The sequence below is a fragment of the Capricornis sumatraensis genome, chromosome 18 (assembly GCF_032405125.1).
Source record: "Capricornis sumatraensis isolate serow.1 chromosome 18, serow.2, whole genome shotgun sequence".
NCBI lineage: Eukaryota > Metazoa > Chordata > Mammalia > Artiodactyla > Bovidae > Capricornis > Capricornis sumatraensis.
The window spans coordinates 17,185,951-17,201,518 of record NC_091086.1 but is presented as its reverse complement, the minus strand read 5'-3'; the positions used below and the strand labels follow the sequence as shown (position 1 = coordinate 17,201,518).

The 15,568-nt window shown below is 36.9% G+C and overlaps 1 protein-coding gene across 1 annotated transcript in view; it reads left to right on the top strand.

The window, feature by feature from the left end:
• Positions 1–180: 180 nt before the first annotated feature.
• RAD17 (RAD17 checkpoint clamp loader component) overlaps positions 181–15,568 on the top strand; it is a 35,491-nt gene continuing 20,103 nt past the window's right edge. The window contains exons 1-9 of the mRNA XM_068990618.1: positions 181–215; positions 1,354–1,457; positions 5,788–6,045; positions 6,591–6,674; positions 11,659–11,815; positions 13,361–13,497; positions 14,008–14,060; positions 14,149–14,274; positions 14,363–14,432. Of these exons, the coding sequence (XP_068846719.1) occupies positions 1,416–1,457; positions 5,788–6,045; positions 6,591–6,674; positions 11,659–11,815; positions 13,361–13,497; positions 14,008–14,060; positions 14,149–14,274; positions 14,363–14,432 (927 nt within the window). The 5' untranslated portion in view covers positions 181–215; positions 1,354–1,415. The remainder of the gene's footprint in view (positions 216–1,353; positions 1,458–5,787; positions 6,046–6,590; positions 6,675–11,658; positions 11,816–13,360; positions 13,498–14,007; positions 14,061–14,148; positions 14,275–14,362; positions 14,433–15,568) is intronic.

Below are 15,568 nucleotides of genomic sequence, written 5' to 3'. Positions count from 1 at the left end.
AGCTCTGGCCTGGAGCAGGAGCACGGGAGTTCGTCTGGACTCTTGCCTGACTAGCAGCCTGACCTTGGACAAATATTTCAGCTTAGTTATCTCCAGTGCAGTGTGTAGGGTGGTGGTGGGTGTGCTAGAAATACTCTTCAAGGTCTCTTCTGCCGCTGACATCTCATTTCAGGAACCTGGTATCCTCAAGGACAGTTGCCTGCTTTTTAAAGGAGGTAACTGTCAGCCTTGTTTTCAAAGAGCAACTAGAATTCTGACCAGAACAAGTCTGTCTATCTTATTTCGACCTGCCAACTATGTTCACTCAAAGAGGTGCTTTTTCCACCTGTCTACCTCTTTGAAACTGTAGAGCAGAGACGTTCCCAGTCGTGAAAAATTTGTGAGTGTATGATTTGCTTTCTAGTGTGTGGAAGTGTTTACACATAAATTACGTGTGTCTCCAAACTATAAAGCTCAGTTTACAGGTTTTTAGACTTTAAAAAACTTTCCTTCTGGCAAACTTAAAATTGCTGAGTTTGCCAGTTTATATAAACATTGAAGAACTATGAAATTCAGAAGAGTGTTGCCAAAAAAATGTCTTGATGACGTGTTCAGAAAAGAACAAACAGTTACAGAAAAACTTTACAGTAAAATATCAAGCCTTGTCTAAAGTCAGTGATAAGTCTGAATTCATTGTAAGGTGCTTTTTTGGTTATTTGAAATTTGGGGAAAATTTTTGAAATTTAAAGTGTGGGGAAAAAATTGATTTATTTTATTTATTTTTGGCTGCCCTGGGTCTTCCTTGCTGCATGCAGGCTTTCTCTAGTTGCGGTGAGTAGGAGCTACGCTCTGGTGGCAGTGTGTGAACTTCTTGTTGGGTACTCCCCTCCTTTAAGAGTATGTGAGCTCAGTAGTTGCAGTTCAGGGACTTAGTTGCTCTGGTATGGGGGATCTTTCCAGACCAAGAATGGAACTGATGTCCCCTCCATTGCAGGGCACAGTTCTTAACCACTGGACTACCAGGGAAGCCCTGAAGTGTGGAAAATTTTAATTTTCAGTATAAAAACTGCACAAAGAGAATTGTTTAAGTTTTCTTAACAACAAAACAGAAGTACACAAATGTCTGATTTTTCTGTGTTATCTAATGCATTACCGAGTTCATGTAAAAAATGTATCTCTGTAGATAATTAGTTATAGTCATTAAAAATAAAATTCACTTTACCATTTTGATTTCTTACTGCATGTATATTTACTGTATTCTCTTTCACTAGCTCTTGAGCCTTTATTATGTTGTTGATTTTAGCAATATATATTACTGTACTTCTGTTTTACAATTTTCTGAATTTGAGATTTTTTTTCTTTTTTTGCCCCTAGGTGAATTATACTTTAATGTACTACAGGTTGTATACTACGGATGGGAACTATTGAAGTTTATAATGTCAAAAACTTTTTTTAGACCAAAGGTATCTTCCACAAAGGTATGATACACTAAAACGGCCATGTGATAGTTGCCCAAAAGGAGTTATGAATTTTTGAATATGTTCCTAATGACTTGTTACTGCAATCAAAGTAACGGTGCCCTGTATTTATTATAATTAGTGATTTAAAGACCTTAATAATAAATTGTGAAACAACTGTGCACTGAAAACACAAACTTATTTTTTTTTTAATTTATTTATTTTAATTGGAGGCTAATTACTTTACAGTATTGTAGTGGTTTTTGCCATACATTGACATGAATCAGCCATGGGTGTACCTGTGTCCCCCATCCTGAGCCCCACTCCCACCTCCCTCCCCGTACCATCCCCCGGGGTTGTCCCAGTACACCAGCTTTGAGTGCCCTGTTTCACACGTTAAACTTGGACTGGTGATCTATTTCACATATGGTAATATACATATTTCAGTGCTCTTCTCTCAGATCATCCCACCCTCGCCTTCTCCCACAGAGTCCAAAAGTCTGTTCTTTATATCTGTGTCTCTTTTGCTGTCTCACATATAGGGTCATCGTTACCATCTTTCTAAAATCCATATATATGCATTAATATACTGTATTGGTGTTTTTCTTTCTGACTTACTTGACTGTGTAATAGGCTCCAGTTTCATCCACCTCATTAGAATGAATTAAAATGTATTCTTTTTAATAGCTGAGTAATATTCTATTGTGTATATGTACCAGAGCTTTCTTATCCATTCATCTGCCTATGGACATCTAGGTTGCTTCCATGTCCTAGCTATTGTAAACATTGCTGTGATGAACATTGGGAATGAAAGAGCAATCGAAGAGAAAGAAATATGTTGTATATGGTATTATAACTTGAAAAGCCCCACCTCTTAGAAATTATGTGGTTCAGTGTACCAGTTCTCAGTAAAGCTGTTGGGTGGGTGGGATGGGTGTCAGACAGTGTACTGGAAGTTATCCATTTTCCTAGTGGTGGATCTGATTGTCCTCTGACTGTAAGTAAATTATTTAACTTTGCTGTTTCTCTTTCTTCTTTTTTTTTTTGAGGAAGTTAAATTCACATTTATGTAAGAAATAAAACTTTAAAATGTATGAGTAACATGCATATTGAAGCTGCTAGATCAGAATTACTATTAAGAGTTTTACTACTACTCATATTTTCATGTACCCTATTTTTATAAAGGAAAAGGGCCAAAATTATAGTACCAGTGACAGTCTTTTAAAGAGGAGGAAATGAGAGGAGTAGCTATGACTGAAATTGTTTTCCCCAGAGGTATTCCTTCCTCTACCCTCTGCTGATCATAATCCTAACCTCTGCCTATATAAGAGGAATGAAGTGTGATTTTGCATTCATAAAATACCTGTAAGCTCTAACTTCCTTCTCCTGAGCCTACTTGCAGTGCCAATCTCTGTTTGTTTGTTTGTTTTCTTTCCTTCCCAGCAAGAAGCATTGTGTAGTAACTGGTTCACAACTGTGGGTGAGCATTCTTCAAGGAAAATATATCTTGGTTCCCCCTTGTTAGCCAGTCAGGGAATTCCAAAAGTCAGGCACTGAACTAGATTTTTCTAGATTTATACTGTTGAAATGTTAAGAAAAAGTTCACTTTTAAAATTAAAATTATTAAATATTTTTTAATAATTAAAAAGACTTCCCTGGTGGCTCAGACGGTAAAGCGTCTGCCTACAACGTGGGAGAATTTTTAATACTCCTAAATATTTTTAGGTTAAAACATTTCATTTTTACATTTTTCTCTGTGTATCATTCAGTTCAGTTCAGTTGCTCAGTCGTGTCCGACTCTGCGACCCCAAGAATCGCAGCACGCCAGGCCTCCTTGTCCATCTCCAACTCCCAGAGTTCACTCAGACTCACGTCCATTAAGTCAATGATGCCATCCAGGCATCTCATCCTCTGTCGTCCCCTTCTCCTCCTGCCACCAAACCCTCCCAGCATCAGAGTCTTTTCCAGTGAGTCAACTCTTCGCATGAGGTGGCCAAAGTACTGGAGTGTCAGCTTTAGCATCATTCCTTCCAAAGAAATCCCAGGGCTGATCTCCTTTAGAATGGACTGGTTGGATCTCCTTGCAGTCCAGGGGACTCTCAAGAATCTTCTCCAACACCACAGTTCAAAAGCATCAATTCTTTGGCGCTCAGCCTTCTTCACAGTCCAACTCTCACATCCATACATGACCACAGGAAAAACCATAGCCTTGACTAGACCGACCTTTGTTGGCAAAGTAATGTCTCTGCTTTTCCATATGCTATCCAGGTTGGTCATAGCTTTCCTTCCAAGGAGTAAGTGTCTTTTAATTTCATGGCTGCAATCACCATCTGCAGTGATTTTGGAGCCCCCTAAAATAAAGTCTGATGCTGTTTCCACTGTTTCCCCATCTGTTTCCCATGAAGTGATGGGACCGGATGCCATGATCTTCATTTTTCTGAATGTTGAGCTTTAAGCCAACTTTTTCATTCTCCCTTTTCACTTTCATCAAGAGGCTTTTTAGTTCCTCTTCACTTTCTGCCATAGGGGTGGTGTCATCTGCGTATCTGAGATTATTGATATTTCTCCCAGCAATCTTGATTCCAGCTTGTGCTTCTTCCAGCCCAGCGTTTCTCAGGATGTACTCTGCATATAAGTTAAATAAGCAGGGTGACAATATACAGCCTTGACATACTCCTTTCCCTATTTGGAACCAGTCAGTTGTTCCGTGTCCAGTTCTAACTGTTGCTTCCTGACCTGCATATAGGTTTCTCAAGAGGCAGGTCAGGTTGGTCTAGTATTCCCGTCTCTTGAAGAATTTTCCACAGTTGATTGTGATCCACACAGTCAAAGGCTTTGGCATAGTCAATGAAGCAGAAATAGATGTATTTCTGGAACTCTCTTACTTTTTCCATGATCCAGCGGATGTTGGCAATTTGATCTCTGGTTCCTCTGCCTTTTCTAAAACCAGCTTGAACACCTGGAAGTTCATGGTTCACATATTGCTGAACCCTGGCTTGGAGAATTTTGAGCATTACTTTACTAGTGTGTGAGGAGTGCAATTGTGCGGTAGTTTGAGCATTCTTTGGCATTGCCTTTCTTTGGGATTGGAATGAAAACTGACCTTTTCCAGTCCTGTGGCCACTGCTGAGTTTTCCAAATTTGCTGGCATATTGAGTGCAGCACTTTCACAGCATCATCTTTTAGGATTTGAAATAGCTCAACTGTAATTCCATCACCTCCACTAGCTTTGTTCGTAGTGATGCTTTCTAAGGCCCACTTGACTTCACATTCCAGGATATCTGGCTCTAGGTGAGTGATCACACCATCGTGATTATCTGGGTTGTGAAGATCTTTTTTGTACAGTTCTGTGTATTCTTGCCCCCTCTTGTATCATTATGAAGGATTTTAAAGAAAAAGAAATGGTGGAGGGAAATAGAGAGGTCAGGAGTTTCTATAGACCAGAGGACCGTGAAACTGACTTTCCTGCTCTGTTAACCTAGTATTCTTTTTCCTGAACAAATCTGACAGATCATCCTCTCTGGAAAGCCTGATTTCCTTTCAGAAATGTACTAGTTGCTTCATGAGCTGAAGAAAAATATAATCAAGTCACAAATACAGATTATTCATAACATCGATATTCTTAGACCTTATCCTCACAAATCTTAAGGTTGATAGGGATTATTTCAATGTATGAAATGGTTCTTAGTTTGTGAATATATTAATCTGGTCAAGGCAGAAGGGTTACTTTCCTTACTGCTCTACATGGTTGCCCTTTTCTTTATTCTGTTTTGTTTCTTTTTTGATAGGTGATTTTAATATTTGTGTTTCAAGGCTACAAATGAGTTTTAAAAGAATCAGCCTCATCTTTACCCTGAAAGTGAAAGTCACTCAGTTGTATCCAGCTCTTTGCAACCCCATGGACTGTAGCCACCAAGCTTCTCTGTCCGTGGGATTCACTAGGCAAAAATACTGAAGTAGATTGCCATTTCCTTCTCCAGGGTTCTTCCAGCGCAGGGACTGAGCCTGGGTCTCCTGCATTGCAGGCAGATTCTTTACTGTCTGAGCTACCAGGGAAGCCACCGATCTTTACCCTGGAAAGATTATTATTTATAAAAATAATTGTTTGTACTCTGTATTCATTTATATGGCATTTATCCCTGTCATGGTCAAGTAGATAAGCATGCATTTATACTTACTGTGAAGTAGAAAAGTAACATACATAGAGTCAGTTTTATTTAAAGAACTAATATGTGAGATTTATTGTCAATGTTGCTAATACAAGAATGTTTTTAATAGAGTAGTTTAGTTACATAGGGAATAGATGCAAAAAAATATAACATTGTTTATTTATATGGTTTCTTTTTTTCAGGTAACAAACTGGGTAGACCCATCATTTGATGGTTTTTCAGAGACTACAAGCATTTCCACTATTACTGCCACATCATTAAGTGTGAATAACGCAAGTCTTAGAAGAAAAAAGGTGCCTTCCACATTAGAAAGTAGCAGAAATCCAGCTAGCAAAGGAGGAAACCTATCTTCCTCTAAACAGATCTGTGGTCTAGACAGTTCAAAAGAATATCTGTCAGAAAATGAACCATGGGTGGATAAATACAAACCAGAAACTCAGGTAATAATTAGCATACAAAGAAGTCTTCATAATTTAGTTTCAGGAAGGAGAGGGATGTGCATTTTTGTTATTATTCATAAAAACCTTTTTGCCTAAATTAATTAGAAAAAATAATAACTTCTAAGTTTTTTTATATTTCTAGTCTCGAATTTTCCCAACAGTTATTCTGAAGATAATACCATTGGTTATTTGTCTTTGATTTAATTTACCCTTTGATTTAGTTTAATTTAATCAACCCCTAACATTGACTTAATCAATTTAATTTTTTGCAAAATGTAAAGTCCCTTTCTATTTATTACCTTACTAAAATGTATTTCAGGATTTTATTTTATAATTTCAGATGTGCTTCAGATATTCATACGTTGTGGTCAGTTTAACAATAGAATTTTTCCATATGAATATAAAGAGTTAAGTATAATCAAAAAGACTTTTTTATTATGTTACTCATTTGCTAATTTTTTCATTAAAAATGTGTAGAATAATCTGTGCAATGTATCAAAAATTTTTGAGTTAAAGTGTTTTTATTTTAAACTTGAAAATTTTAGCATGAACTTGCTGTGCATAAAAAGAAAATTGAAGAAGTTGAAACCTGGTTAAAAGCTGAAGTCTTAGAAAGGCAGCCAAAACAGGTAACTAAATAAGAAATATTTTTGGTTTTTTTTAAGCAGTTTTTATTTATTTATTTTTGTTTCTTTGTTTATTAGTGTTTTGGGAGGCTGTGCTGAGTCTTTGTGGCTGTGTGGGCGTTTCTCTAGTTGCAGCGACCGGGGCTGCTCTCTCGTTGTGGTGAGAGGGCTTCTCATTGCAGTGCCTGCTCTTGTTGCAGGACACAGGCTATGTGTAGGGCGTGTGGGCTTCAGACTGCATAGTTGTGGCTCCTGGGTTGTAGACAGAGCACAAGCTCGGTCGTAGTGGTGCCTGGGCTTGGTTTCTCTGAAGCATATGGGATCTTCCCAACCCAGGGATCGAATCTGTGCCTCCTGCATTGGCAGGTGGATTCTTTACCACTGAGCCACCAGGGAAACCCCAAGAAATGTTTAGCAATACTTGACCTCAGATGTTTCTCTGCCTTATAGTTGGCTGTAGGAAGTTAAAAACTTTCATGTTGACTTTGTACTCGTGAGTCCATCTCACCTGTGGTAGAAAGCTGTCTGACCTTACTACTTCTGCCTCATTAAAAGACTCAAGAGACTTTGAGTTTTCTCCTTTACTTTTATCTCTTTTTCCTTCTTATGTATAAAGCATAGTAAACCATTTGGGTGCTAATATATTTAGCATATCAGATCATCTCACACTGAAGCAAGTAGGCAAGTTACATTCTAGTTTTTACTAAATGTAACCTAAATTAATCATCATTTATTTTACCCAGTAAAATGTTTTTTCTTTCACTTCCTAATTCCATAATTGCCCTTGACTCCCAAGCTAGAATATTCTTTCTCTCTTTCTTTTTTAACTTTTAAAATTTTGAGATTCTGCAAACATAAAGAAAAATAGAATAGTAAATGAATATTCACAAACCTGTAATATAGCCATCATTTTCCCCCATGAGTATTTTCACATAAAATGTAAACATTTGACATTTAATTCCCTGATATGATCTAGTGATCCATTCATATTCACATTTTTCCAGTTGTCCTCAAAATGTCTTTTATATCTGGTTTGTTACAACCAGTGCATGATCAAGGACCATCCATTACATTTGATTATTATATCTCTTAGGGCTTTAAAATCTAGAACAGTTCCCTTCACCTTCTGTTTCTCTCCCTGACACTGACTTATTGAAGAGACCAGGGTCTTGTTATCCTGCTGTTTGAAGTTAAATTTGATCGGTAGATTAAGGAGGTGATGGTCAAAACTCTTCATTGTAACTTCCTTTTGCATTTGGCACATAATCTATTGGAAGATGCTTTGGCAGCATATAGGATTTTCTGACAGTCTTTCACCTAAGAGATTTAGTGTCCATTTTCAGTCCTTGTCTGATTAGTAATTTTGTTAAGATTGTGAAATGGTGAATTTTCTACTTCTATTATTGTTAGTTCTATAATTGTTAGCTGGCACTTTTCTATAAAAATAGATTTCCTCATCACTAACTGGGTTTGCTTAGTTATTAATACCTTTAAATACATTTCCAACTGGAAAGACAGGATAAATTACTTTGAGATGAAGAGTTGGTGTTTTAATTACCCCCAGTGGTAAACAGGTCCTTTTTTGAATCAAGATTCTTTCTGTCTGGTTTGTCAATCTAATCTTTGGTGTAGAGTTAAGAAAATGAACTCAAAATGAAGCTTCATTTTCAGCATTGGTATTCCTCTGCTGGCTCATAGAAATCTCTTGTTTCTCCGAGTACCAATTCTTGGGCACTTTCTCAGAAAGCTTTCTCATTGTGTGGTTTGGTCATCTCAACTAAATAGTCTTTATTTTTTCAGTGACCACTGTGTTTTATCACTTATCAGTCCTTTTTTTTTTTTTTTTTAAGTATAAGCATTATTGTGTCTTAAACCTGCACGAGTGTTATTGTTATTGTTTTACCAGTAGGATGACATAGGTGTGCATGTATATAGGTATTAGCGAAAGTATTTCCTCTACAGTTTGAAAAGCTGCTTCCATCTAAGAAGTTGTACTTTAACCAGCCATATACTCTTTATTATACAAAACTTTCAATGTCAGTAATTATAAGACATTTTGATTTTTAAAATCCTGGATAATTTCTAGATTTCTCTATGGAAAAGCTAAAAAATTGTTTATTCGCTGAGTTTAATTTTGGAGGCCGACTTCCTTCCTTCAAAGTATAGTAAATCTATTACAATGTAGGCATTGGGGGGATTAAAAAAGTATTTAGCGTTCTGATAGGAGACTAGCTCCCAATTCTGTTGCTAGAAGCAAAACCTGATGTGTGGCTGTATCATGTGTCAGAAAACATATGCAACTTTGTTCCATAAGAAAAATGCAGGGCTGCCTGTGTTTGAGCTTTCTCTTTTGAAAAGAAGTAGTTTCCTTAGAAGTAATCAGTTCTCATTAATTGCGTTAGTTATGTTATGTTAAAGTCGCTGCAAGCAAAGAATTAGCGAGTCCTGAACCATTGTTCCTATGGGAAATGCAAGATTGGTTCCTTCAAAACCTAATGTTGAAAGAAAACGAAAAACCTAATATTGCTCTGGTCACATTTTCATCACTTCTCCATCGATACATAACCTTGTTTTATATGTTTCTGTGTAAAGATACTTTGTTTATTTATTTCAGTTCAGTTCAGTCGCTCAGTCATGTCCGACTCTTTGCGACCCCATGGACTGCAGCATGCCAGGCCTTCCTGTCCATCACCAACTCCCGGAGTTTACTCAAACTCATGTCCATTGAGTCAGTGATGCCTTCCAACCATCTCATCCTCTGTCGTCCCCTTCTCCTTCTGCCCTCAATCTTTCCCAGCATCAGGGTCTTTTCCAGTGAGTCAGCTCTTCGCATCAGGTGGCCAAAGTATTGGAGTTTCAGCTTCAGCATGAGTCCTTTCAAGGAACACCCAGGACTGATCTCTTTTAGGATGGACTGGTTAGATCTCCTTGCAGTCCAAGGGACTCTTAGGAGTCTTCTCTAACACCACAGTTCAAAAGCATCAATTCTTGGCGCTCAGCTTTCTTTATAGTCCAACTCTCACATCCATACATGACCACTGGAAAATTTTATTTATTTACTTATTTTTTGGCATGCGGGATCTTAGTTCCCTGCCCAGGAATCCAATTAGCATCCATCCCTGTGCAGTGGATACACAGAGACTTATCCACTCGACCGCCAGGGAAGTCCTCAAGATACCGTATTTAATATGTATTATTACATCATTAACATTAAACTCATGGCCTGTAGAACTATAACTCATAAGGTCTTTCATTTTAAAAAGTTGAACAGGGGAATCCCCTGGTGGTCCACTAAGTTAAGACTTAGTGTTTTCACTGCCAGTGTCCAGGTTCAGTCACTAGTGGGGGAAACTAAAATTCAATAAGCTGCATGGCATGGCAAAAAAAAAAAAAGAATTAAAATGAATAGTGTAACTGGCTCTTCTCTGGGTACAAGTACACATGCCCTTATTTATCATAGTTAATAAAGGTAAACAAGCAAGCAAGGATTACAGCCCACCGTTACATGTAAGATATCTTCCCCTGATTATTTCTTAGTTTTAAATTTTTAAACTTTTTTTTTCAATGTGTGAGGGAATGTTACTGGGACCTATAACCTTTAGTCTGTCTTTAGAGTCCTGTCTCTGGTAAATACATTTCTTAGTATACATTTCTTAAAAAATCTGATATCCAAACTGAGGTCATTCCATAAGAATATTATACTTGTATAATATTGAACTATATAATCCAAAGAGAGGTTGATATTAAGATTGAATATTCTGAGTTCAGGTAACCTCTTAAAAATACTTGTGTCAGACATGACCTCTTTAATCTAGCTGAAGGTGTTTTAATTTGGCTGCTGAATAGTCCTTGGGAGGAACATAGTGCAAGAATTGAGGATACAGTCACTATTTAGGACAGTATGGAGACTTCTTAAAAAATTGGGAATAAAACTACCATTGTTCAGTTGCTCAGTTGTATCTAACTCTACCGTATGACCATATGATTTTATGATCATATAAACTACCATATGACCCAACAATCCCACTACTAGGCATATACCCTGCTGCTGCTAAGTCACTTCAGTCGTGTCCGACTCTGTGTGACCCCATAGACGGCAGCCCACCCTGAGAAAACCGTAATTGGAAAAGACACATGTACCCCATTGTTGATCACAGCGCTATCTGCAATAGCTGTGACATGGAAGCAGCCCAGATGGCCATTGACAGATGAATGCATAAAGAAGCTGCGGTACCTATACATAGTGGACTATTACTCAGCCGTAAGAACGGATGCATTTGAATCATTCCTGTTCTAATGAGGTGAATGAACTAGAGCCTATTACACACAGTGAAGTAAGTCAGAGAAAAATACCATATGTTAGTGCATATTTATAGGATCTAGAAAGATGGTACTGATGAACGTATCTGAGGGACAGCGGTGGAGATGCAGAGAACAGACTTGTGAGCGCAGCAGGGGAAGAAGAACGTGGGACTAACTGAGAGAGTAGCATTGACATATAAACAGTACCATATGTAAAATTAGATAGCCAGTAGAAATTTGCTGTACGGCACAAGGAGTTCAAATCCAGTGCTCTGAGACAACCTAGAAGGATAGAAGGCGCTGGGAGGTGCAGTAGGGAGGGCACATATGTATACCTATGGCATATGTATACCTATGGCTGATTGATGTTAACATATGGCAGAAGCCAACAGAATATTGTCAAGCAATTGTCCTCTAATTAAAAAATTTTTTATAAAGATATTAAGAAAACATGAAGTCCCCCTACCCCCCAGAAAAGAATGAGAAATTATCAGAAGCTGTGCTTAGAAGTTCAGGAAATAAGATTCTTTTATATATAGCTGGTTTATTCCAGCTAACATTGTGCAGTTAAGTCTGCTTTTATGACTAAATATTTCTAGAAATAATATTTAAGAAGAGTATTAAAACAATATTCTAACATTCTGAGGATTTTGATTTTTTTATTGATGTTTATATTTGGTTTTAGGGTGGATCTATTTTATTAGTAACAGGACCTCCTGGATGTGGAAAAACAACAACTTTAAAAATACTAGCAAAGGAGCATGGTATTCAAGTACAAGAGTGGATTAATCCAGTTTTACCAGAATTCCAAAAAGATGATTTCAAGGAGATATTGAATCCTGGTAAGGTTTGTTGTGAAGGTAGTGGAAATAGTGGGAAAGTCTATGTTTACAGAAGATTTGAAACAAGCCCCTCAGACCCTACTGGGTATGTTTTTGAGAGGAAGGTATGTATTGCTGCTCCTGTGGCTTGATCAGCATCTGCCCACTACCAGCTGCTTCACAGTCAGAGAAGCAATCACATGAAACTTTATGGGTGCATTTAGGTTCAGAGAGAAGTAACTTTAGGAGAAGGAAGGAAAGGGTCCCTCCAATAAAAGAGGTGGTGATTAGTTGCCCAGTCATGTCTGACTCAGTGCGACCCCATGGACTGTAGCCCGCCAGGCTCCTCTGTCCATGGGGATTCTCCAGATAAGAATACTGGAGTGGGTTGCCATGCTCTCCTCCAGGGGATCTTCCTGACCCAGGGATCGAACCCAGGTCTCCTGCACTGCAGGCAGATTCTTCACCATCTAAGCCACCAGGGAAAGCCCTGTGTAATGTAATATAATGTAATATAACTTCACATATATGCTCATAAACTCCAGCATGATCATTTTTAACTTGCATAGCTTTCTTATTGCTGCTTTAGAGTAACTAGGCTAGGCATATACAAATCACCTAGGCCATTTTGAAGTGCAAGGGTTTCTGTAGAAGGACAATTAGTATTTTAATGTGAGGTATTCTTTAAAATTCTATTTTTAGGTTCTTCTATAACATCTGTGTATATGCATACCCTTTTGCTGCTACTCCTGGAAGTTTTACTACTTTCTAGTAGTAATGTGACTTTTGACAATCTGGAAAGTCTTTATTTACGATCTTCTGTATAAAATATTACTTCTTGTAGTCCTAATAAGTTTACTAATCAGTCATTCTGTTTTTGTCATTAAAACTTATTAAGGTAAAACTTACTATTATTGAAAATAGCTTATTTATGATCACACACTTACTGGAAGAGTCTTCATTGTGTAGACAAAGTCATAAATATTTGTACCACTTTAATGATTTTTATACTAACAGCTGTGTTCTGAAATCAAGTTAACTCCATATTACATTTCTTGGTACAGAAGCATTATACTGTTGTTCATAGTGAGTTTGTCTTTTGAAATGAATATTCTGTTTTAAATTTGAACAGTTTTAAATTAAAAAAGTCTACAGTATTGTGTGCTACATTATCTTTATGTGTATGTAAACATATTTTATAATATTCATATATGTTACGTACTGCTGCTGCTAAGTCACTTCAGTCGTGTCCGACTCTGTGCAACCTCATAGACGGCAGCCCACCAGGCTCCCCCGTCCCTGGGATTCTCCAGGCAAGAACACTGGAGTGGGTTGCCATTTCCTTCTCCAATTCAGGAAAGTGAAAAGGGAAAGTGAAATCACTGTCGCGTCTGACTCCTAGCCACCCCATGGACTGCAGCCTACCAGGCTCCTCCGTCCATGGGATTTTCCAGGCAAGAGTACTGGAGTGGGTTGCCATTGCCTTATCCGATGTTATGTACATATATGTAATATTAATATATACATAGTTTTTGGAAAATAAGTGTTAAGTATGTTTCTTTTCAGAATCAAGCTTCCATATATTTCCCTACCAGTCTCAGATAGCAGTTTTTAAAGAGTTTCTACTAAGAGCAACAAAATATAACCAACTACAAATGCTTGGAGATGATCTGAGAACTGATAAGAAGATAATTCTAGTTGAAGTAAGGATAACTTTTGAAATTCTGCTGTATCTATTGAATAGACAATCGCAAGATATAGCTTATGTGATTGTGGCATTAGCTCTGTCCATGGTACTAGTAGTGGTAAAATATAAAGTCTTTGTGTAATAGAATAAACCTAAAGTTTCTTGCATTAAACCTGGATAGAGTAACTATAGGTTGCATGTGTATATATATTATAGGTTAGTGAACTTTAAAAATTTAATGGCCTAAATGTACAAAGGCAAAAAAATATTTGGAAAACAATGTCTTAGAATATTATAACTTGTAGTGACCTGAAGAAATTTGATCTGAAAGTTCTATAGACACTTATTACTATTTAGGGAATCAGCTAGTTGATGTTTTCAGCTAGTTGATGTTTAATTTCTACAGAAGTTCTGATTATAGTACATTGAATACATAATATTTTTCCCCATTTTGGTAAATATAAGTCTGAAAATAAATTTACATGGGAATAAAACTGAGCTAGTGTTTATCCTTTGTTTTTGGTAGGACTTACCTAACCAGTTTTATCGGGATTCTCATACTTTACATGAAGTTCTGAGGTGAGTTTCAGTGAAGTCTTCTAAAACTCCAAATTAAATGACAGGAGGTTTAAATTTCAGCCTTGCTTGCTATCTTTTGTTCTTTTAGGAAGTATGTGCAGATTGGTCGGTGTCCTCTAATATTTATAATCTCTGACAGTCTCAGTGGCGATAATAGTCAAAGGTTACTGTTTCCCAAAGAAATTCAAGAAGAGTGTGCTATTTCAAATATTAGGTAAGAATGAAATTTCTGCTTAAAATTTCACGTACATACTGTATTTTTAATCACATAACCACTGTCTTTCTTTATAAAACTTTGACAGTTTCAACCCTGTGGCGCCAACAATTATGATGAAGTTTCTTAATCGAATAGTGACAGTAGAAGCTAATAAGGTAAGTTTCTAAACTGATTTTCTTGAACTTTACATTGTCATTATAGAAAGCCAAACTTAAGTGGTATTATATAAACTTGAGGAATTAGAGACATGAATTATCTGTTTTTAAAATTAAAAAAAATTTATTTACACTCCTAAAGCATGTCATTTTAGAAAATGTAGGAAAGACTGATTTTAAAAACCCTTAACCTGGACTTTCCAGGCAGCGCAGTGGTTAAGACTGCATGCTTCCACTGCGGGGAGTACAGGTTTGATCCCTGGTTGGGGAACCAAGATCCTACATACCATGCAGCGTGGCCAAAAAATAAAAAATGTAAACATCCTGAACCTTTAATTTTCCTTTACTTGGCTTAGTGTTCTAATTTGTGTCTATTGTTAAGAAACTATTTCCTGCCCTCTTGGTTCATTAATCAGTTCTAATCCAACTCTACTTTTGTCCTGTGTCACTTTAAAAGATTTAATAATTTTTTTAAACTATGGAAAAAATACATCATAAGAGTTACCATCTTAGACTTTTTTTCCAGCTTTATTGAGATATAACTGACATATAACGTCATGTAAGTTTAAAGTGTATGACACATTGACTTGATAAAACTTATATAATGTAAAATGATCGCCACCATAGCATTTTCTAATACCTCCATCATGTCACGTAAATTACCTTTTCTTTTTTGTGATGAGAACATTTTAAGATTTTTTTCTCTTAGCAACTTTCACATATATAATATACACAGTACTATTAACTGTATTTTATATTTGAAATATCTTAACCATTTTTAGCCATCCAGTTCAGTAGTGTTGAGTATACTATCATTGTTCTGAAATAGCTGTTACGTTTAATGTATCATTTTTTTTAATCTTTCAAATCAAGATGGTGTTAAAGTTAAATTGATAAAACTTCTCCTCTCAGCAGCATGGTTCTAGGTGGACCAGCTGCTATCAGTCAACTGGATTTTACATGAAACATAATTTGTTTTGCAATGCTGGATCGCAGGAACTGAGGGAAATCTCCAGGGGAGAGGTTATGTTGAGGATTAAACAAAATAGCGCATGTATGTGAAGCACTTAGCTGAATAAATACAACTATTAATAGTGAAACATTAGAAGCACAGCGAATCGAGTAATAGAGGGAGG